The sequence below is a fragment of the Bos javanicus genome, chromosome 16 (genome assembly GCF_032452875.1).
Source record: "Bos javanicus breed banteng chromosome 16, ARS-OSU_banteng_1.0, whole genome shotgun sequence".
Lineage (NCBI taxonomy): Eukaryota > Metazoa > Chordata > Mammalia > Artiodactyla > Bovidae > Bos > Bos javanicus.
The window spans coordinates 55,992,287-56,015,131 of record NC_083883.1 but is presented as its reverse complement, the minus strand read 5'-3'; the positions used below and the strand labels follow the sequence as shown (position 1 = coordinate 56,015,131).

At 43.4% G+C, this 22,845-nt stretch overlaps 1 protein-coding gene across 1 annotated transcript; it reads left to right on the top strand.

Moving 5' to 3' along the window:
• Nucleotides 1-11,923: 11,923 nt before the first annotated feature.
• Nucleotides 11,924-22,765, top strand: SERPINC1 (serpin family C member 1). The gene is made up of 7 exons (XM_061381722.1): nt 11,924-12,249; nt 14,207-14,576; nt 15,238-15,453; nt 16,267-16,404; nt 18,479-18,869; nt 19,791-19,855; nt 22,511-22,765. The coding sequence occupies exons 1-7, from the start codon at nt 12,209-12,211 to the stop codon at nt 22,685-22,687; spliced, it is 1,398 nt and encodes a 465-aa protein (XP_061237706.1). The 5' UTR covers nt 11,924-12,208; the 3' UTR covers nt 22,688-22,765.
• The last annotated feature ends 80 nt before the right edge of the window (nt 22,766-22,845 follow it).

Genomic DNA, 22,845 nt, shown 5'->3' with positions numbered 1-22,845 from the left:
TGCGTAGTCTTTTTTGTAAATGAGCCTGTGCCATCTTATTCTAACCCTTGGGATTATGTACTTGTTTGTACCTTTTTTATGGAGTTGTGTTTGTTTTTTAGGTGAAATATAGAGAAGTAGATAATATACACAAACGCATACTCATAGTGCCAGTTTTATAGATTTCACAGGAATTAATCCAACACCACAGTCCAGAATCCTTCATTTGTTATACAGTGACTGCACATTAGGAATAAAGGTAATGGTTCTCAGATCCTAGAGTCAGCGTTCAGTGAGACTCCATGGTTCACATGCAAAGTTCTGGTTTTTATGCCTTCTCTTAAAAGCAGGACCTTTTTATGCTTAAGCAACACGGCCTTACTCCGAATACCTTCCTGATGCAAATATTTTTTGTCTTTCTTACTCACTTTTCCTAATTGTCCTGCAATCCCCACCAATTAATGAGTCCTGACATTTAGAGAGTTTTTAGAGACTACTGGAAAATATACCCTCTTCAAGAACTCAGTGGCTTAAAGAAAAAAGCGGGGGAAGGGAGGGGACTACTTTAGATTAAAAGGAACTTAAGAGATACAAAAGTCACATGCACTGTGTGGACTTTGAATCCTAATTTCAACAAACCAAACATTCAAAGATTTAGTTAGGGGAATTTGACTTACACATTGACTATTAGAAAAAACAAAGGAATAACATTTTGTTCAGTGTGATAATAGCACATTGTTATAGAATAAAATGTCCATATTTTTAGAAGACACATAACTGACAGTGGGTAGAGTTTCCTTTAAAATAACTAAATATTTTTAAAAGAAAAATGATGTATATTACCAGTGAACAAACATCACGCCTTCTACTATCAGTTAGCATTATGTATCCATTGGTACCATTTTGGACCTCAAGAGAAGTGGCCACAGTCAAAAAAAAAAAAAAGCTCAGGGGGTATGAGGGATGGTAACTATTGCCTAAAATAAAATTGAGAATGGGAATTCCAAAACCAGACCTACTGTCTTAACCACTTACCCAGGCCCACCCTGCTTACAAGCAACAGGTTACTTTCTGATCCTTTACACTGAGATTCATTGATTAATAAGAGTTTGTGTCTTTGTGTGTATTAGCATTTCAGTCCCAGTAACCAGCTAGTCTGCATGATCAATTTATAAACTCTGCTTTCCAACATGGTAGCTCAGTTAGAATGACTTGCCACCCTTATTGGGACCACCTAGCACATCAGAACTTGCAACTACTCACTGAATACTTACTACAGTATTTACTAAAGTAATTTACTGAGTACTCCCCATATGGCACAGTACTGTAGAGAACAAAGAATATTCTCTACCCTCAAGGAGCTCAAACTCCAGTTACGGAACTTGACGTGTACATTTATGGATAGGTAACAATCATCTACAAAACACCACAGACAGAATTACCAAAGGATCATTGTTGTGTTAGTGGCTCAGTCATGCCCAACTCTGCGACTCCATGGACTGTAGCCCATCAGGCTCCTCTGTCCATGGGATTCTCCAGGCAAGAATACTGGAGTGGGTTGCCATTTCCTTCTCAACCCAGAAGATTATTCATCCACGATTATCTTCAGAAGAAAAGAGCAAGGAGTTGTGAGACTATACTCAAGGAAGATTTAATCTTGCCTGGCTGGGCACCAAAGGCTTTCCTGAGACAGTGGCCTTGAAGGTAAGAAATGGCTTGGGGCAGGGTGGGGAGTTCTGGGGGTGGTGGTGGCGGGGGTAAGGAGACCCCTAGTCAGAGAAAAAAAGATGTGTGAACTTCACAAAAAAAGAAAGACTGTTACGGAAACTGAAAGAAGGTCATTGAAGTGAGAGAGTGAGATGGCTTCAGATGCAGAGCCAGATCACAAAGCTGGGTTTTATTCTGAAAGTAAAAGCTGTCCAAGGAAGGGTTATAAGTTGGGGAACTAAAGTGATCAGATGTGTGCCTCTTTAGTCATGTTTATTGAATAGGCTCTGTGTCAGCAAGCTTCTCAATCCTAAGGTGAATATAGTTCACCCGGGGCTCTGGTTAAAGTGCAGCTCCTGTTTCAGCAGGTCTGGAGTGGGTCCAAGATTGTCCAAGAGGCTCCCAGATGATGCCGGTGCTGTCTGTCCAAAAACCAGCCCCAAAGAGACCACACTTTGGAGTAGTGGGGTTTTCTTGATAGGCAATTTTAGAAGCAGAGGGATCCAGTTTCTGCCTATTTTAGTGAAGTGAATAAGATATGAGGCGTAACGAGGGTAACTCGGAGACCACTTAAAGACAAATGTAAGGCTGGAGAAGCACGGTGACTCAGCAAAGTTTTTACATTTCAGGAGTTGGTCCTGAAAGGCACAGAAGTGTTTGTATGGGGAACAGAGCAGAAGTAGAAGTTCTAAGCCTGGGAGCACATAGTATATGGCCTGGAACAGAACTTCAAGGAGTTGGGGATATAGAAAAGTTTGGTTGAGGGCAGGACTTGGAAAGCTTTATGTACCCCTTCTGAGCTGTTGTGATTTTTTTCCCTTAGCAATTAAACACTAGTAAAGATTTTCAACCTGACAGTGATGTGATGATTGTGATTTGCAGTGGAACAGGGCCTAAGGCATGGCTTCCTTGGTGGCTCAGTGGTAAAGAATCTTACCTGCGATGCAGGAGACTCAGGTTTGATCCCTAAATCAGGAATATCCCCTGAGTGGAATGACAGTTCACTCCAGTATTCTTGCCTGGGAAATCCCATAGACAGAAGAGCCTAGTGGGCTACAGTCCCTGGAGTTGCAAAGAGTAGGACACAGCTGAGTGACTAAACAACAAAGGGCCTAAGGCAGAGAGCTCAGTTACAAATCTGTTGCAACAGACTTAGAAGAAATGATGAGGGCTCGCAGCAGGACAAAGAAAATGAAAAGGAGGGGAGGAATTTCTGAGACAGTGTTTAGGCCATACTTGAGAACAGCACGAGTATGATTGGCATTTCTAAATACCCAAATGGGTGCCACCAAAGTCAGCTTCTCGTAATTCCCTTGACCAAGTGCACAGCCTGATCCAATATTATCAGGTTAAAGGGGAAAAAATTACCTTTACAGTTTCAAAGCCCTTAAAAAATTCAATTTTAAGGAAAACGCACAGCGACCTTAGTTTGTCATCATCTTGTTACCCTCTCAAGTACAAAAATGTTCAGGTTATTAGGATCTAAAGCATACCCTCTAATTTTCCTCAGTCCCTATGCTTACCATTATCATCTAACTGGACATTTTGTTAACCTGACAACAAGCTAGACAACCAGATGAACTCCTGGCCTTAGGGCATGATACAGGCTGTCTCTCCAGAGTGGGCTGGCCCATTTCTCTCTGAGCGGCTGGAGGGTTTTGTATCCAGCACCATTTCCTGGTAAGCTGAACCTGTGAAGCCACATGAGATGTGGTTCTTAGAACTTGTTTCTGTTCAAAGTTAGAAGCCTGCACCTGTACAGTATCTGTTGATTTTTAGCATTGGCTGTTTGGGAAGGACCTGAAACCAACTGTGTCTTGATGGGATAAAAGCTGCCAAGCTACATTCATTTCTACCCCCTCATTTCCTCCTCCACCCTCAAGTGGACTTAAATTTGCTAAAGCAACCCTTGGCAGAAGTAGGAAAAGACACCAGTCACATAATTGACCTGTACTTGTCAAAACATACACTCTTGACTTCAGCTTTACTGCTAGTTTCTGCCTGTTGCTTCTTGGTCTGTCTAACCCACCCTCTCTCCGTGGAACTTTCTCCCACTACCTCCAACCACTGCCTCTGCTGTCTTCTCAGTTTCTCTTTTACCACCTACAAGTTGCTTAGAACTTCGACCCCGTGCAGCCCTCTCTTGCTCAACCTTCCAAGAGGTGTTTCTATTCATACAAGGTGTCAATTCCTCTGGATAAGTAATCTTTTCTACTTTACTTGATAATCTTAACCTTCCATTTGGGAGAAATTTAAAATACTTCCTTCTTAATAAGTCAGCCAAACTACTCTGAACCTGGGTTTCTTCAAACACAAATATTTATTGAGTACCTGGTACATTCAAGACCCAGTGGCATGTGCACTGGGCATGTTCAGTAAGTATTTGTTTTGTTTGATTTCCATGAAACTGAAACGGAACTTTCTCACATTTGTGAGAATTTGGACAAATACCAGTGAGATGGTTTGAGAGTAGCTGCCAAATGATACTGCAGGATTTAGTTTGAAAATTTTTCTTTCACCTTAATTACTAGATGGCTATCGAGTAAACTAGAAACCCAGGAGAGTTGGAGACAACTCTGTGTGTGTGTGTGTTTGTGTGCTAGATGTTTTGCCGAATTTTTGTGGAAGAATTAAGCTTTGAGTTACTCAGTAACCACAGCAGGAGCTCATTTCTACTGTTTGTTCTCTGCCAAGGTCTTTCTCTTGGATCCAAAGACAAGAATAGAAAGAAAAGCCTAGGATATGTGGTAATGGTGAGGACCAGCTCGATTTCCTGCTCACAGGAGTTACTACTGAGACCAGAGGCAGGGCTAGGGAAAGAGTTGTATATTTTATTACTGGCCTTGAAGGAAGCATTAAAGAGAGGACAATTGAATGCTACATTCTTTCCTCTCCATGGCTCCTCAAACCTACACACAGCGCGCAAAGCGTAGAGAGGCCCTCTGAGCTCCTTCCAACCTTGTTTATGCTCAGCATAGAAGTAGTGCTACTTTTTATCTAATAGAAGTTCCGAAAGTCTGCCTCCACTTCCAGAAACGGTTAGACCTTTCCATGAAGAATTTGATTTTAAGGTACATAATTATTAAAACATCTCACAGGGCTTTCCTGGTAGCTCAGTGGTAAATAATTGGCCTGCCAATGCAGGAGACAAGTGATTGATCTCTGATACGGGAAGATCTCACATGCCACAAAGCGACTAAGTCCATGTTCCACAACTATTGAGCCTGTGCTCTAGAGCCCACATGCTGTACCTACTGAAGCTGGTGTACCTTAAAGCCCGAGCTCCACTGCAAGAAAAGCCACCACGGTGAGAAGCCCACGCATTGCATATAGAGAGTAGCCCCTGCTCACCACCAGTAGAGAAAGCCCGCACGCAGCAATGAAGACCCAGCACAGCCAAAAATAAATAAAGTTATTAAAAAAAACATTTTACAGAATACTAATGACTCTGTGTGTGTGTGTGTGTGTGTGTGTAGACAGAGACAGAGACCCAAATTAGTCCACCCAACATACCAGCTGCTTTTTCTTTTCCTCATCAAACCAGTCTAAGCTGTACCAAACCAGTCTAAGCTGTACCAAGAGGAAAGGGATTTGGGGTCATCAAAATCTTCACAATGAAAGCCAAGAGGAGTTGTGTGCAAGAGAATTAAAGACTGGGCTGGTATTAAAGACTCCAAAGGACTGCCTGGAAAAATCACATTTGGAATGTGCCTCAAAGACAAATGCTCTGTGATAAAATTTGGGTAGACAAAGGAAATGGTGGCAGCCCCTGAGTTTTCTTCTGGGCCCTGGATTTTGAGGGACTCCTGGACAAAGTTGATAGAGACTACTCACAGGAGGGGCTTCCTTTGTGGTTCACACAATAAAGAATCTGCTTGCAATACAGGTTCCATCCCTGTATTGTATTGTTCATCCCAGGGGTCAGGAAGATCCCCTGAAAAAGGGAATGGCATCCCACTCCAGTATTCTTGCCTGGTAAATTCCATGGACAGAGGAGCCTGAAGGGCTACAAGTCCATAGGGTCGCAGAGTCAGATGCGACTGAGCGACTAGATAGTGAGTTAAACCCTGCCTCAAGAAAAACAACTGGACACTAAGTTTTAACCTGGGAAAACAGACATTTTCTTTGTGTGTGTGTGTGAATTTTTATTTGATTCTAGGTAACTTTGGTTTGTTTAGTTGTTTTTTTTTTTGACCTTTTTAAAAAAATTTTTAATTTATATATTTATTGGCTTTGCTGGGTCTTCATTGCTGCTCAGGCTTTTCTCTAGTTGTGGAGAGCGGGAGCTGCTCTCTAGTTGTGGTACAGAAGCTTCTCATTGCTGAGGCTTCTTCTGTTGTGGAGCATGGGCTCTAGCAGTGGGGCTTCAGTAGTTGTGGTTCTCAGGCTCTAGGGCACAGTCTCAGGAGTTGTGGCACACGGGCTCCATTGCTCCAAGGCATGTGGGATCCTGCAGGATCAGGGATCGAACCTGTGTCTCCTACACTGGCAGGTGGATTCCTATCCACTGTGCCACCAGGGAAGTCCCTGGACATTTTCTTGATAGCTGTCCTGTAGGAGCCCAAGACCTGTGAGACAGGCAGACAAAGGTTTGAATCTCTGCTTTGCCAGCTTTGTAATTTGGGGCAAGTCTTTAACCCTTGTAAATAGTAGTTGCTTTGTCTGTAAACTGGGCATAATATATTCCTGGTAGAGCTGACAAGAGAATTGTAGAAGCAAATGCCTATAAAGCACTCAGCATAGATCCTGGTGTGTAGTAAATGCCACATATTATTATTATCTCATTCAAAGATTTAAAGATTTTGACCTAAGCACAATAAACTGGAAAATTCTGAATGAGATGGGAATACCAGACCACCTGACCTGCCTCTTGAGAAATTTGTATGCAGGTCAGGAAGCAACAGTTAGAACTGGACATGGAACAACAGACTGCTTCCAAATAGGAAAAGGCGTACGTAATAAGAAAATAAGAAAATAAGCTTATTTAACTTCTATGCAGAGTACATCATGAGAAATGCTGGGCTGGAAGAAGCACAAGCTGGAATCAAGATTGCCGGGAGAAATATCAATAACACCAGATATGCAGATGACACCACCCTTATGGCAGAAAGTGAAGAGGAACTCAAAAGCCTCCTGATGAAGGTGAAAGAGGAGAGTGAAAAAGTTGGCTTAAAACTCAACATTCAGAAAACGAAGATCATGGCATCCGGTCCCATCACTTCATGGGAAATAGATGGGGAAACAGTGGAAACAGTGTCAGACTTTATTTTGGGGGGCTCCAAAATCACTGCAGATGGTGACTGCAGCCATGAAATTAAAAGACGCTTACTCCTTGGAAGGAAAGTTATGACCAACCTAGATAGCATGTTGAAAAGCAGAGACATTACTTTGCCAACAAAAGTTCGTCTAGTCAAGGCTATGGTTTTTCCAGTGGTCATGTATGGATGTGAGAGTTGGACTGTGAAGAAGGCTGAGCACCGAAGAATTGATGCTTTTGAACTGTGGTGTTGGAGAAGACTCTTGAGAGTCCCTTGGACTGCAAGGAGATCCAACCAGTCCATTCTGAAGGAGATCAGCCCTGGGATTTCTTTGGAAGGAATGATGCTAAAGCTGAAACTCCAGTACTTTGGCCACCTCATACGAAGAGTTGACTCATTGGAAAAGACTCTGAAGCTGGGAGGGATTGGAGGCAGGAGGAGAAGGGGACGACAGAGGATGAGATGGCTGGATGGCATCACTGACTCGATGGATATGAGTCTGGGTGATCTCCGGGAGTTTGTGATGGACAGGGAGGCCTGGCGTGCTGCAATTCATGGGGTCGAAAAGAGTCGGACGTGACTGAGTGACTGAACTGAACTGAACTGACTGTGAAGCAATGGTTAAAATTCTAGACAGTGAAATATGATACAGTCATTAGCAATTATCTTCCCAGGCAGAGCACACGTAAACACCACAGTTCCACCTGCAGACACTGACCTTGGCTACTCTCATTCTTCTTTCCTCCTCTGTCACCAGCCAGCGGCTCAAGCTGCGTCTAGTTTCTCTTTGGTGCTGCCACCACTTTTCACGTCATGCCCTTATACTCCTGTCTCCCCAAGCCTCTGTGGAATACAACACTGATGCCCTTGTTGCTCACAAAGTCCATACCGTCTTGACTAAATGATGCATTGACATGTTCAAAAATAGAAAATTAATTAAGATTCATATTGACAAAACTCACTCCCACCCTTGTCTGTCGACACCTACCCCTATCAACCCCAATATGTGATACGAAAGGTAGCACATTCTAAGCACTGCTTGGCAGTGCTTGCTTCTTTCTACTTAGTGGTCCTAGAAACCCTTCCATATCAGCACATAGAAAAGAGCCTCATTCTTTTTGACAGTGGCATAGTCTTCCATTGTGGGGATGTATGTTGGTTTAACTAGTTTGCTGTAAGTGGAAATTGTTTCTAATCTTTTGCTATGCAAATCAAGTTATAACTGGTAACCTTACTTATACCCATGCAGATATATCTGTAGGATACACTTCCTGCAGTAGAATTTCCAGCTCAAAGGGTAAACTCATTTGTAATGTTAGTATTGCCAACTTTTCCTTCAAAGGGTTATAGCAGTCTGCGTTCCCACCAGCAATGAGTGAAAGGGCATTTTCCTCACACCCTAGCAAGAGAGTGTGTTGTCTAACTTTAGTTGAAGTCTGAATTCTAATGGTTTCAATGATAATTCTTAAGGAATCAGATGGGAACTAGGAAAAGTGCTTTAAAAGCCTTACAGAAGAACCACTGAGGAATGCTAAAATTAGCATGTGACAGTTTGATGAAAAGTAATGTTATCACGTTCTCAAGGTATCTTCTTACAGGATACTTACTTAATAAAAAGGGAAATGTTATAATTTTACAGTCCTGATCTTATTTAACTTAAGTGATCAAAACTGACATCAATTATCCCAATTAATGGGATAAATTGATACCTCGTGCCTCCTGATATGATGCACTGAGAATGACACAGTATTATTTCTTTAGTATTCCTACCAAAAAAAAAAAAGTGTAACTTTCAAATCCTGTAGAAACCTCAGATATACTCAAATTGAAAGACATTCTTCAAAAATAGCTGGCCCGTACTCTAAAAAATTCCATAGTCATGAAAGACAAAGAAAAGAGAGCAACTGTTTCAAACTAGAGGAGACCAAAGAAGCATGACAGTTAAATGCAGTGTGTGACCCTGGACCTGGAAGTGGTGGGGCAGGGACTTTCAGGGCCTGAAAATTAATGTTTCCCAAGGTGTGATCCTGGGAGTTCCCCCATGCAAACCTTTCAGTGTATGCATGAAGTTAAAGTTATTTTATGTATGTATTATTTAAATAATTATGTTTAAATGTAATTTAGCAAGACTAAAAAGAGATCCTAAGACCCAAATTTTTGAGAACCAGTTGCTATAAAGAATATAGACATTTGGTAAATTTAGAATAAGAGTTATGGATTTGAAAATGGTACTGTATTACTATCAATCTTGTGTATTTTATACTGTGATCATATAAAGAGATGTTCTGGTTTTTAGGAACCTCACTCTATATAAGGATAAAAAGGCATTTATATCTGCAAATTATTCTAAAACAATACAGAAAATATAGAGATGGGGAGGAAGAGAGGGGTATGAAACAACAGAAAGCAAATGTAAGATGAGAACAGTGTGAATATTTGGGGAATCTGGGTAAAGGATGTATAAGAATATTTTGTATTACTTTTGCAACTTTTTTGTTACTTTAGAATTATTTTAAAATAAAAAGACTTTGTATCTTAGTCTTGGAAATCTCTTACACTATTATCACCTCCTGATCTTCCCCTCTCCTGCTCCAGCTTTAGTCAGATGACCAGTAGCATTGATGGGCATGTTTATCATCATGTCTGGGGTCTACTGTGAAGCATGGAGCTCCTGGAGAGCAAAGTCATCTTCATATACCCAGGCCCAGCACCAACCATGCCTGGTACCTATAGGCATTTATTAAAAGCATGTTAATTAAATGAGCATATGACTCAATGAATGAACATATTAAACCCAGTTGCTGATGTATAGTTCTTCACTACCTGGTCTGGTGGTATCTGCATCCTCATCTCTTTTCCCACAAATGTTCACCAGACCCTCTTCACCCCTTGTGCTCCATCTCTTCGTCTGCCTTCCTCCAAGGCATGTCTCACAACTTCTACAAGTTGGAACAATAGGTCTGAACTGCATATTCCACCTCAGGATGTTTGTTATCTCCTGTTTCTTCTATGTGGAAAGCTCTTCCTGAAAGTACTATGTGGTTCCTCCTCCCCCCGCCCCCAACTTTATTCTGTTTCCTTAATGTTAGTTCATGAGGGAGGACTTTCCTACCACCGTTCTACAATAATGTCCCTATCTCCTCTCATCACTTTCTACTCCCTTGCCCTGTTGTATTTTCCTCTGTAACCCTTATTAATACCTAATGTGGGCTTCCCTGGTAGCTCAGATGGTAAAGAATCTGCCAGCAATGTGGAAGACCTGCCACCAATGTGGGAGACCTGGGTTTGATCCCTGGGTTGGGAAGATCCCCTGGAGGAGGGCATGGCAACCCAATCCAGTATTCTTTCCTGGAGAATCCCCATGGACAGAGTAGCCTGGCAGGCTACAGTCAATGGGGTTGCAGAGAGTGGGACATGACTGAGCAACTAAGCACACACAACATGTTACAGATTTTTTTTTTAAGTTTATTTTATTTTATTTGGCTGTGCGGGGTCTTTGATGCAGCATGCTAAATCTTTAGTTGCGGCATGTGAGATCTAGTTCCCTGACCAGGGATCGAACCCAGGCCCCCTGCATTGGGAGCACGGAGTCTTAGCCACTGGAAGGGAAGTCCCAGGTTTATTTTTTATATATTGGTTCTTTATGTGATCGCTGCATGTCTTCCTGACTGGAGCTCCCAGCCTCTACAACAGTGCCTGCTGTCTAGGTAGTGCTCTATGTTTGCTGAGGACAAGTGGTTGAACAGGAGACTTTCCAATTGCCTTTAATCTGGAGTGACAAGAGACTCTGACCGTTCTGGGGCTTTTTAGGACTGTTCCTTGTAACCATTCATACCATACACAGAGGCCGTCATAGTGTCCAAAGTTTAAATCAGCCAAGACTTAGACATAGGAACTTCCCCAGTGGTCTAGGGAATAGACTCTGCCTTCCAATGCGAGGGGTGCAAGTTCAATCCCGAGTCCTGAACTAAGATCCCACATGCCACAGGGTGCGGCCAAAAAAGTTTAAAAATAAATTAGACACAACTGCAGTCTGGGTAGAGGTTTCTCCTGTCTAATGAATAGAGAACTCTTTAGAATGCCTATGACAATACCAACTTAATACTAGTCTTCAATCACACAGAAGGTGGCTTATATCTACATTTGTAGCAATCCTTGTCATACTGTTTTTGGTTTGTTTAGGAAGAGGGAAATAAATATAAACCTTGCCCTTTATCTCCACTAATTTGACTTCATCTCCCCAATTACTAAAATAAGTAAAATTAACAATATACATAAATATAATTCATTCTGTTTGCTTTTTAGAAGTATTTCAGCAGTTGCAAGCTTGTTTTTCGCCTGCCCCACACTGTCTCCCAATCCCCCAATAGAATTTTTCTAAGTATTCCTCACCTAGCTCCTCCACCTTAAGAAATGTCTGTGGTGGCACCTTGAGGCCCCTGCTATCGTGTCCCTCTCAAATCACTTCAAGGCTGAATGGGGAATGAGGCCATTTTACACAAAGGTGTAACCTGTCTGGGTCACAGACACATGGTCTCTCAGAGGCCTGAAGGTAGCGCCTGTTTGATTTCTCTTCTCTCCCCTCTGATTAGATAACATCACCTCTTTTATTCTGTCTCCTTAAAAAGCTATGAGAAAGAGGGCATTGCACTGAGAGGTAGAAAGCTAGAATTTTCTGGACATTCAACTTGGCTAGTTATATACTGGGCTTCCCTGGTGGCTCAGATGGTAAAGAATCTGCCTCCAATGCCGGAGACCTGGGTTCAATCCCTGGGTCAGGAAGATCCCCTGGAGAAGGGAATGGCAACCAGTATTCTTGGGACTTCCCTGGTGGCTCATACAGTAATACTATTTTATTTATATAGAGTATGTACTATTTTCTACTTCCCGGTTTGGTTAACCAGGAAAAAAAAAGTTCCTGCAGACAGAGTTCTCATCTGTCAGGTATTTTCTGATGAAATTTTGTGAACATGTCCTTTTCCTTTTCTGTAAAGATGAAAAGAGGAAGAAAGGTGGGCCTTTTTCTCTGGACCTGACTGAACTTTAAAACTTCTCTACTAATTAACCAACACTGGGCTCCACACTTTACTTAACCCTGGGAGCCGGTCATCAGCCTTTGACCTCGGGCCTCCCCTCCTCACCAGCTCCATCCCCCACCCTAGCCTCTGGAACCCCAGTCAGATGTAGAGGAAAGAACCAGTCCAGAGGGATTGCCTCAGACCACACTATCTCCACTCGCTCAGACCTGTGGAAGATTAGCGACCATGATTTCCAATGGGATAGGAACCGTCACCGCTGGAAAAAGGTAAGAGGGGTGGGCTTCCCCTCCGCATGCCCTCACTGGGTTTCCTGACCTCTGAGGGGCTTGCCGGGGTGACCGCGACACCTTCAAGAAGACCGGGCCCTCTCACCCTGGTAGTTATAATGAGACTCGTTTGGAAGACATCATCCTGAGTACCCTCCCTCCCGCTTGGTTCCTGGGATAAGGCCTTTCCCTAAGCCACACCTTGGATTCCCAACCCAAGAAACAAGGGGGATGTGTTCCCTCAGAAGAGATGCTGCTCTGCGGCAGCCCTCTCAGCAGCCCAGGAGACACTCCAAGGGGAAGCGCTGGGCCTGCCATATATCTGGAAAGAGGGAGCCAATGTAATGCGTGAGGATCTCCTAACTCTCTTTTTGCTCCTTCCACCCAATTCCGCCCTGCCCACCCCGCTTTCCTGTCACAACCCCAACTCCCTCCCAAGGTCTCAGTGACCTTTGACAAAGGATCATCTCTTAACATCATACACATTCCTTCCTTTTTTTTTCACAGGAAGCTAAAAGTGAGGCTCTGGCTTGATCACCTTGGTTTTTCTTTGTGCTTAACAAAGCTCCCAGGGCCCCCACAGCCTCCACTTGTATTTCTAAGGGTAGCTGAGGGATAATACGGGAAACAGAGGCAAGCCAGCTGGAGAGATGAATGGCAAGTTTCTCCCTGCTTCCTCACCCTGTCGTCCACAGCTCGCTCAGCACCTCCGCTCTCCCACTCAGTGCCTCTGTTCTTAAAAAGACTTCAGGGTTGACTTCAGATCATGCAAGAAACCAAGTACCCTTCAGCTGCCCCCAGCTTCCAGCCAGCCCCACACTTGCCCGGAAGACCACTCTGGCGAGTCCTTTCTACACCACCTACATGTCTTGTCTTTTTCTGCTGCGGGAAGATTGTGAAGAGTCAGTACCCATGTACAGACTCCTTTCTGTAGGCCTAGGGCCCCAAGTCAACCAGAGGAAGTGTCTGGCTCCTCATGTCTTATCTATAAAAACACGATAATAGAGTTTATCACTTTGTTTACTTAATTGGGTGTCCCGATTTTCCTAGTTTGTCAATTTCATGATATCCTTTTTTTTTGAAAGTGAGACTGGTTTTATTTACTTTAGTGAACACACTTTGGAAGTTACTAAAATTTGCAGGCAACAGAAAATGATGAGGACCTGATTTAAGGCAGTGAGAGAACAAGAAAACAATGCATAGCATCTAGGGTCTGACTATTGAGAAGGGAGAGAGGGAGAAATCCTGGATGGCTCTCAGGTCTCTAGATTGGATGACAGGGTACCTGAAGGTCCCATTTGCTGAGCTGGGGGACATAGAAGGAGAAGCAGGTGTTTGGGTGAGAGACAAGTTCAGTTTATTTGTATTTCACTAAGGGATCAACAGGACATCCAGGTGGAATTGTCCAGCAAACAACTGGTCTGGAACTCAGTGGAAAGACTAGGACTGGAGCTAGAGATTTCAGAGTTTTCAGCACATAGATTGTAGTTTTGCCCCAGACATTCCTTCTTAGCCCTCTGGTGTTGCTGTCAATCAAACTCTTCCCAGTCCTTTAACATCCAGGTTAAAATCCCTTCCCTAAATAGCTTCTGTTAATGGCTCCTCCAACTGACCTAAGTTTTCCCTGGGCACTAAAATTCCCTGCCATATTTCATGTATGCATTGTCCATTTCACCAGTTGGAAGCTTCGCATTCTTCATTTCTTCCAGCATGAGGCATTGAGCACACAAGACTTCTAATAACATCGTTACTCCCACAGTTGACTCTAATTTCAACAGGACTATGTCCAGGGTAAGGAGTCCAGGAATGAACTTGTCCTTGGCCCTTGTACTTTTCAAAGGTGTTGGCCCTCTTGGCCACACAGTGTGGGCTGGTGATCTACTAGGGTAAATCTGTGGTGGACAGTGGGGAGGGGATTTCTCAGCCTAGCTTAACTCAGGTTTCTGTCCCCCTATAGGAGTATATGTCTTCTCCCTTTGCTGCTTATTGGCCTCTGGGGCTGTGTGACCTGTCATCGGAGCCCTGTGGAAGACGTCTGCACAGCCAAACCTCGGGACATTCCTGTGAATCCCATGTGTATTTACCGTTCCTCAGAGAAGAAGGCAACTGAGGGCCAAGGCTCCGAGCAGAAGATCCCTGGGGCCACCAACCGGCGGGTCTGGGAACTGTCCAAGGCCAATTCCCACTTTGCCACTGCCTTCTATCAGCATTTGGCAGACTCCAAGAATAACAATGACAACATTTTCCTGTCACCCCTGAGTATCTCCACAGCTTTTGCTATGACCAAGCTGGGTGCCTGTGACAACACACTCAAGCAGTTGATGGAGGTACAACTCAAAGCCCTTCTGCCCAGCTCCTTGCTGTAACTCCTAAGAGAACATCCATGTGCTTAAGCACCCTTTCGAGACTTTGGGTAGTGTCCCCGGCTCTTTGTGTTTCTTTTTCTCTCTCTCCTTCCTAACCCCACCACCCCCCGCTTTTTTTTTAACACATCCTTTATTTATTTATCTATTTATTTATTTATGGCTGTGCTGGGTCTTTGTCGCTGCATGGGTTTTTCTCTAGTTGCCCAGAGAGGGTGACACTCTTCCGTTGTGGTGCTCGGGCTTCTCATTGTGGCGACTTCTCTTGTTGCAGAGCATGGGCTCTAGCGCTCACAGGCTTCAGTGGTTGCAGCACACAGGCTCAGTACTTGTGGCGCATGGGCTTAGCTAACCCATGGCATGTGGAATCTTCCTAGACCAGGGATCAAACCCATGTCCCCTGCATTGGTGGGCAGATTCTTAACCACTAGACCACCAGGGAAGCCCCCGCTTTCTTCTTCTTTTTTCCATGTATTCCTTTAGAAAGCATGAGTTGAATGTTTATGCTGTGCCAGGCACTGTGCTTGATGACTATTGGTCAGGGGCTGCCTGGCATGATGCTCATCGATCATGTGAACCAGGCTGTCCCACCAGACCCACCATTATTTTCTTTTGGCTTCTACAGGTTTTTAAGTTTGATACCATCTCTGAGAAAACTTCTGATCAGATCCACTTTTTCTTTGCCAAACTGAACTGCCGACTCTATCGAAAAGCCAATAAATCCTCTGAGTTGGTATCAGCCAACCGTCTTTTTGGAGACAAATCCATTACATTCAATGAGACCTACCAGGACATCAGTGAGGTGGTATATGGGGCCAAGCTCCAGCCCCTGGACTTCAAGGTGAGTTCCAGATGTCATCCCAGACCTCAGAGTTCTTCCTCTCTACTCAGAAGTTAAAGAGACAAGGAAGCAGGATCCTAATGAACACTGCTATGCTAATTGAAGGCAGGAAGAGGTGTTTTAAGTCAGAGCCCCTGGGATATGTATTCTTATTTGAAACCTGAGAAATCAGTGCTATCTATGGATTGCAGAGGCTCCTCTGAAAAAGTTATAAAAATCCTGTAACAGTGGCATTCAGAACGTGGGCACTCGTTCACATAACAGAGCAATTGTAGACCTTAAATGTTGCAAGCGTTATTACTATTTTCAGATCCTTTCAATAAACAGACTTACTTAAAAAGTTAAAAAAAAAAAAAAAAAGTCCTGCAACAAAGAAGTCTACTGATTTTATTCAAAAGTATTTCTCAAACTTTTTGGATCACATGGACATCTCTCCTGTGCCCCCTGCACCTCCACCATCACTCCTTGGCTTCCTAGAGAACACATCTCATGAATACTCATAAGAGTTCAGGTTTCCAAAGTCAAAGAAGATAATATTTTGTTTTCTTTTTCTAGACTATTTTTCTCTTCTTCTGTTTCTTTATTTCTTCCTCTTTTTCTTTCTCTTTCTTCTGTTAATATTTATTAACTCTATGGAAGATCCACAACAATATGCTAGATATGTGTGGTTTCTCCAATCTGGGTTAGAGTGATGGTTTAACAAAATGGTGGGAAAGAGTGGAGGGATGATGGACAAAATAAAATTCTGCATGGGGAGATGGAGAAGCCAATTGAATAGCACAGTTGGGTAGGTTTGTTTCCTGTTCTCCTCAGGGAAATGCAGAGCAGTCCAGATTGACTATCAACCAATGGATATCCAATAAGACTGAAGGGCATATCACTGATGTCATTCCCCCACAAGCCATCAATGAGTTCACTGTCCTGGTGCTAGTCAACACCATTTACTTCAAGGTACTCAAAAATGGTGCTGGAGGGAGGCTCAAGAGGGAGGGGACATATGTATACCTATGGCTGATGCATGTTGATGTATGGCAGAAACTAACACAATATGGTAAAGCAATTATCCTCCAATTAAAAATAAATATATTTAAAAAAAATAAATGCAAAAAAATAAAATGACCCTGGAGAGACCTCAGGGATGACATATTTCCCTCCAGCTCACTCTCCTTCATACCATTGGGCATGTGTAGGCAGATCATTTTGAGAAATAGTACATGCGTGGTCTGGGCATAAATACAAATTTGCTGAGTCTAGAGTCATGTCTAGGGCTGTGGTTGCTGGACTGAGGTCCAAAGGGGGCCTGGTAATGTCTCTGGGCCCAAGGCAGCGTGTACACATTCATAGACCAGCATGCTCAGCAGCAAGGTGTGCATGATAATAAATTCTCATAAGTATGTGATGATTTCTTCTGTCCAGTTAACTTCATTTTGAAATCTGGAACAAAATGACAGAGTCTATAGACAATCCTCAGTGATGAGGTTTTCTCCATCATCTAGAGCAGCTTCTGCAGCATCTCAAAATTCCTCTTGCCTGAAGCTTCTGAACCTCCTGGTACCAGACTAACCTCAAATTTTGCAGAGGACTTGTGACATGATCATGCAGATGGCTTTGTCTTTCTCAGAGAGTCAAGTTCTGAAGATTGTTCCAACTTGATTACATTTAGGAAAAAGGATGAGGGGAGAGGATAGTGGGAATAAACAGACCACTGACACTCAGGAGGCCCACCAGCTTAACACAGGTTGAATTGTGCCCTCCCGGGTCATGCTCTAGATGTGTTCTTCTCCCCGACTGGGCCTGGAGGGTTAGCCCGTCACTGCTGTTGCCAACTGCTTTGTTGCTTGGGGGTTCCCTCATGCCAAGAACGCAGTAGGTTGCATTTCTACAGTGTATACTGACTGCCCTTTGCAGTTTATGAAACACTTTGCCTTCTGATTCTCATGACATCACAAATGAGAACTTGAGCTGCTCAGACAGTACTTAGTTTAAATTCTGACTCTTCCACTTGTGACTACAAACTTGAGAGAGTTACTTAAGACCTTTCCGTGTCCCAGTTTCTGCATCTATAAAGTGGTAACAATGATACATCTGCCTCACAGGGTTACTGAGGGGATTAAGTCAATGCATACAAAATGCCTGGAGCGGTGACTGGCACACAGTAAGCATCCTACAAATATTAGGGATAACCAGCTCCTAATTTTACAAGCGAAGAACCACCACTGAAAGAGTTAAGTGACTTGTCCCCAAATCAAAGAGCCAGAAGATGACAAGGAATGCTAACTACATCTTGGAAATGTCAAAGCAGTATCTTGTATCCCTTCCCTCTTTGAACAGGAAGTTGGCCAGGCCTCACTCTCTGCCTGGCAGGACTCCCAGATGACTCCCTGGGGTTACTACCTTTGTCTGGCTTTATTCATCAGGGAGAAAGCCCAGCATTTTGGAGGATGGTCTTTGAGAAGGAGGCTGGTGGGAGGCAGAAGGCAAAATGCAATTAGATTTAAACTCCAGAAGAGACTTGCCAAGAGGCCAGTAGGTTATTTTTGTTTTTATGTTTTTCTTGTTATAAAAGCAAATAGTCATTGATGAAAAATCTAGAAAATACAGAAAATTCATTGAAAAAAAAACCCCACTCATGATTCTGTCACTCTGACACAGTCAGTATTAAAAAGCCTTTTTATGCACATCCCTCTAGGTCTTTGTTCTTAAAAATTGCACTTCCATGGTCGTCCCTGGTGGCTCAGATGGTAAAGTGTCTGCAATGAGGGAGACCTGGGTTCAATCCCCGAATTGGGAAGATACCCTGGAGAAGGAAATGGCAACCCACTCCAGTACTTTTGCCTGAAAAATTCCATGGACGGAGGAGTCTGGTAGGCTACAGTCCATGGGGTCACAAAGAGTCAGACACGACTGAGCAACTTCACTTTTTTAATGTAATAAAATATTTTGACTGTTTTTCATGTCAGCATTCTCCTACGGATGTTTCTGGTCTTCTTGCTTTGTGATTCTCGCACCTGGTGTCTTCCTCCAGGGCCTGTGGAAGTCAGAGTTCAGTCCCGAGAACACAAGGAAGGAACTGTTCTACAAGGCTGATGGGGAGTCATGTTCAGTACTCATGATGTACCAGGAAAGCAAGTTCCGCTATCGGAGAGTAGCAGAAAGCACCCAGGTGCTCGAGTTGCCCTTCAAGGGTGATGACATCACCATGGTGCTCATCCTGCCCAAGCTGGAGAAGACCCTGGCCAAGGTGGAACAGGAACTCACCCCAGACATGCTGCAGGAGTGGCTGGATGAGCTGACAGAGACGCTGCTGGTGGTCCACATGCCCCGCTTCCGCATCGAGGACAGCTTCAGTGTGAAGGAGCAGCTGCAAGACATGGGCCTCGAAGACCTGTTCAGTCCTGAGAAGTCCAGGCTCCCAGGTGAGGGCAGGAAGGGTTTCCTCCTTTCTCTACCCTCAGAGTTGTCTGACCAAAGGTGGAAGAGATGGGGAAGGAGTAGACGAGAGGGAGTCCAGACACCTGGATTCTAATCCCAGTCCTACTGCCAACTCAGGGGAATCCCTTCCCTCTCAAGGGATCAGTTCTCTCCTGTGTACGAGGGGAAGCTGGAAGCTGGCTCTTGGATCTCCATGGGCCCAGCTGGCACTGGAACCTTTGGAGTCTGTAACTCATAGAAGAGGTGGGACCAGGTAGAGAGAAACTTGAAAACCACCAGAGTTCAGAGCAAAGAGACAGCTAGGATTAAGAGCCAAGGACATCCAAGTCCCACCAAAGAGCTGTAGCTGACATTTAATAGCCCTTCCTGATATTCTAAAGGGCTTCTGGACAGATGCAGACAAGCCTTCCCAGTTGTGATTCTCTGATAATAGTGTTAAGTTGTTTTGGTTCTTCCAACACACCATCCTTGAAAAATATGCATTAAAATATCTCATTTTTAAAAAGAAGTTTACAACATTAGTTAAGTGGATTCATGTGTAATGGGCTGCCTTTAAACTAGGTCTCAGAACCATACCCTTTCTTCAAGGTGTTGTCACCCTGGAAGGAAAGACATTGCTACTAGATGGAGTGAGCATTTCTTTAAGAACAGGGTCCTCAGCCTTAACCCCCAAACCCCCATAAGCTAAAGCACCAGATTAACTTCATAGGAACCAGGCTGAATAAACCCAAAGTATTTTATTATTTTTAATGTGTATTGATTTTGAGGGTATCATTAGGTGAGGGTCCAGGATTTCTATTTTTCTAAAAGTCCCAAAGGACCTCTTAATCCAAACTGAATTCCTCTCTGTGGGTTGAAGCCAACTTTCTCCCATTTCACAGATCTTTCTCTGGTCTTCCTTCTAGGTATTGTTGCAGAAGGTCGGAGCGACCTCTATGTCTCAGATGCATTCCACAAGGCATTTCTTGAGGTAAATACACCTCTCTCCGCTCTCTCTTCTTATGCTTGCTTTTTTTGTTACCATGCTGCTTTATTATTCAATACATCAGTATCTCATATGATGAGTAACTTTGGAGTCATTCCTTCATTGGCTCTTACGGTGTAGACAGCAGATGTTTGAACAGTAGGTGACAACTGTGATAAAAGGCATGTTTCCAGGTCCCTCAAACCCCAAGTCTATAGTGTCCTCCTCTATACATAACTCTAACTTGAAGCCCTCGTGGTCTAATTGTTCTACCCTCCATCCGCTACCTCTCCTGGGAACACAGACATTAAGGTGAAGGTGATACCGGAAAAGCAGCCAGCAAAGGCATTAAAAGGAGAACCAGGAGATGATGAGCTTATGGAAACCCAGGAAGGAGTTTTAAGAAAATGGAAAGCATCTAGTGAGAAGACTGAAAAGTGACCGCAGGTGACTTTCCCCTGAGGCATTTGGACAGTGTAGTGGGGGCATGTCCTAATTGTAATGATTGAAGAGCAAATGGAAAGTAAGAAAGAGCTGGTGAGTGTAGACCATCACTGTAGTGTCCTACAGTGTGTTCCAGAAAACTAGAACTCTAGACTACGCTGCAGGTAATAAAAAGTTAGGTGGTCAAATAAATGTATATCCTCTTCTAGGGAAGTTAACAGAAAATCAAAGCACATTGGAGTGTTGATGTCTGAGCAGTTCCACAGTGAAGAAAATGATTCAATATTGCTTAACCCAGTGTTGCCCCAACTAAGATGCCCATGGAAACCTTTACTGGAGTAAGAGCTGTGTAAAGCCTATAGAACTTCTGGCTCTCAAACAAATACTGAACTATGGATCAATAGCATTAGTTACCTAGAGAGCTTGACTCAAGGTCTGAATATCTGTATATTTACAAAGCTCCTCAAAGAATTCTGATGCACATCCAGGTTTGCGAACCACTTATGTAGACCATTCTTTGGGGGACCCAGGCTATGAGGGAAATGTGATAGGCCAATGTTAGAGGTCATAAAATTTAGAAATCTCAAAAAGGAGACTGTGGTCGAAGAGATAGATTTCAGAGCATGGTGCTAGTAAATATAGTTACAAAGTCCAAGCTCAGTGGGAAATATGTCATTAGGAGGAAAGTGGAAGGATCAAGGGACAGGAAAAAGCCAGGGTAATTTTAATGGGAGTGAGGAAATGTGATAGTTTGAAAAAAACAGAAGGTTATAGACTGAGAGGATAATGTAATTATAATTTCAAAGGTCGAGATGTTCTGAGAGATGGCAACTTCAAAGTGTAGCCACGGACTGGTTTGCTGAAGTGAAGGCAATGCTCATTGGGTTCAATGAGATGAAAGAAATGGAAGTTTAGAGTATTGAATGGGTCTCCTACCAAGACATTTTAATTGTCTAGGTCACACGATAGCAGGAGTTAGGTTAGAAAGGCAATGGGCTAGGCAATAAAATCCTCAATGCGGGACTATATTCTGTAGAGCAATAGGACCAAAGCAAGAGTAGAAAGATATATATCTTAAAAGATTCTGAGGTCAGAACAGGGGATTTTACATGAATACTGGATTAATGATTTTGGAAGTGAAAATACTGAAGCCATATTGATTATGGAAGAAATAACATTTAGACTGCAAGAGAAGATGAGTCCTCAGGATTTTAACTATGACTGAGAATCTTCTTCCATGGACCCCAAATGGAAGTGGTCAACTCAGACCTCCATGAGGGCCTTGAGTTACGATCAAGAAGAAGCAAAAGTTCAGTTTCATTTTGTCTACCTGAGCCCACTAAACAATGATGCAAGGTTCCTCCATGGCTCTTGGGAGCCCTATACACAAGGACCCTAATTGATTGTCTCCTGAGAAGCCACTGAAAACCAGAATCTGATTTGAGTAAAAGGGCCCTGGTCTTACAAAAGTTCGTCTGCTCTTAGTACTAAAACGATCGTGAATTAGATAGCATGTGTAGAAGGGAGAGGTGGTAAGGAATGAGGAAGGGGAAATCATCAACCAGCTTCTCTCAAAGCTCAGGGGTCTGAAATGCTTTCCTTGGAGGCAGGGACACAGTTTTAGTGACATTCTAGGTGCTCAAGCAAAATTTCTAAAGGTGTCTCCCATCTCCCTCCAGATCTGTGGCAGTTCTACTTATCAGTAAGCTCCAACACCATCCTTTCAATCTATTACTCTGAGAAATATTCATCTCATCCAGCCAGAGGACCATCCTCTTTTCACAGGCCCTAGTTCCTGAGTGGCTGTTGACAGTAGTTCTATCTAGGATCTTGATGATCCAGAGTGGAACTGTCTCAACTGCGGTGCTCTAATTTTGAGTCAATAGGTCTTTCAGTATACAGTTCAGTATCATGTACAACATTGCCAGCCAGAAATGTGACAACTTTGTGTACATCCAGATTTCTGGTTCAGAGAGTATCTGAATGGACCCTGGCACTTTCTTTCAGCACAAGGCTTGGATGAATACAAGTCTTACATCAGTACAGTGGATGAAAGAAAAGACTAAAAGTAAGGTTCCAGAGGGGATCCGACCTAACTCATAGCAACTGGAAAATAAGTGGCATGTTTGAGGAATTGCTGTGTCCATGGATGATGTACCTCTTGTAATGAGCTGCAGAGTAGCTAACGTGGCAGTCTGTTTCCCATTTGACCTGCAGGTAAATGAGGAAGGCAGTGAAGCTGCATCAAGTACCATCATTAGCATCGCTGGTCGTTCGCTGAACTCGGACAGGGTGACCTTCAAGGCCAACAGGCCCTTCCTGGTTCTCATCAGGGAAGTTGCTCTGAACACTATTATATTCATGGGTAGAGTAGCCAACCCTTGTGTTGATTAAAATGTTATCCTTTGTACTTCTTCCTATTTTGGTTTGTGAATACAAGTAAAAATAAATACAACTTCCCATATCTGACAATTATGAATGGACTTTGCCATCTGAAATGAAGGCAAGGAAAGGAGAAATGGATAGAGATGCTGCTCGGCATTTGGTATAAC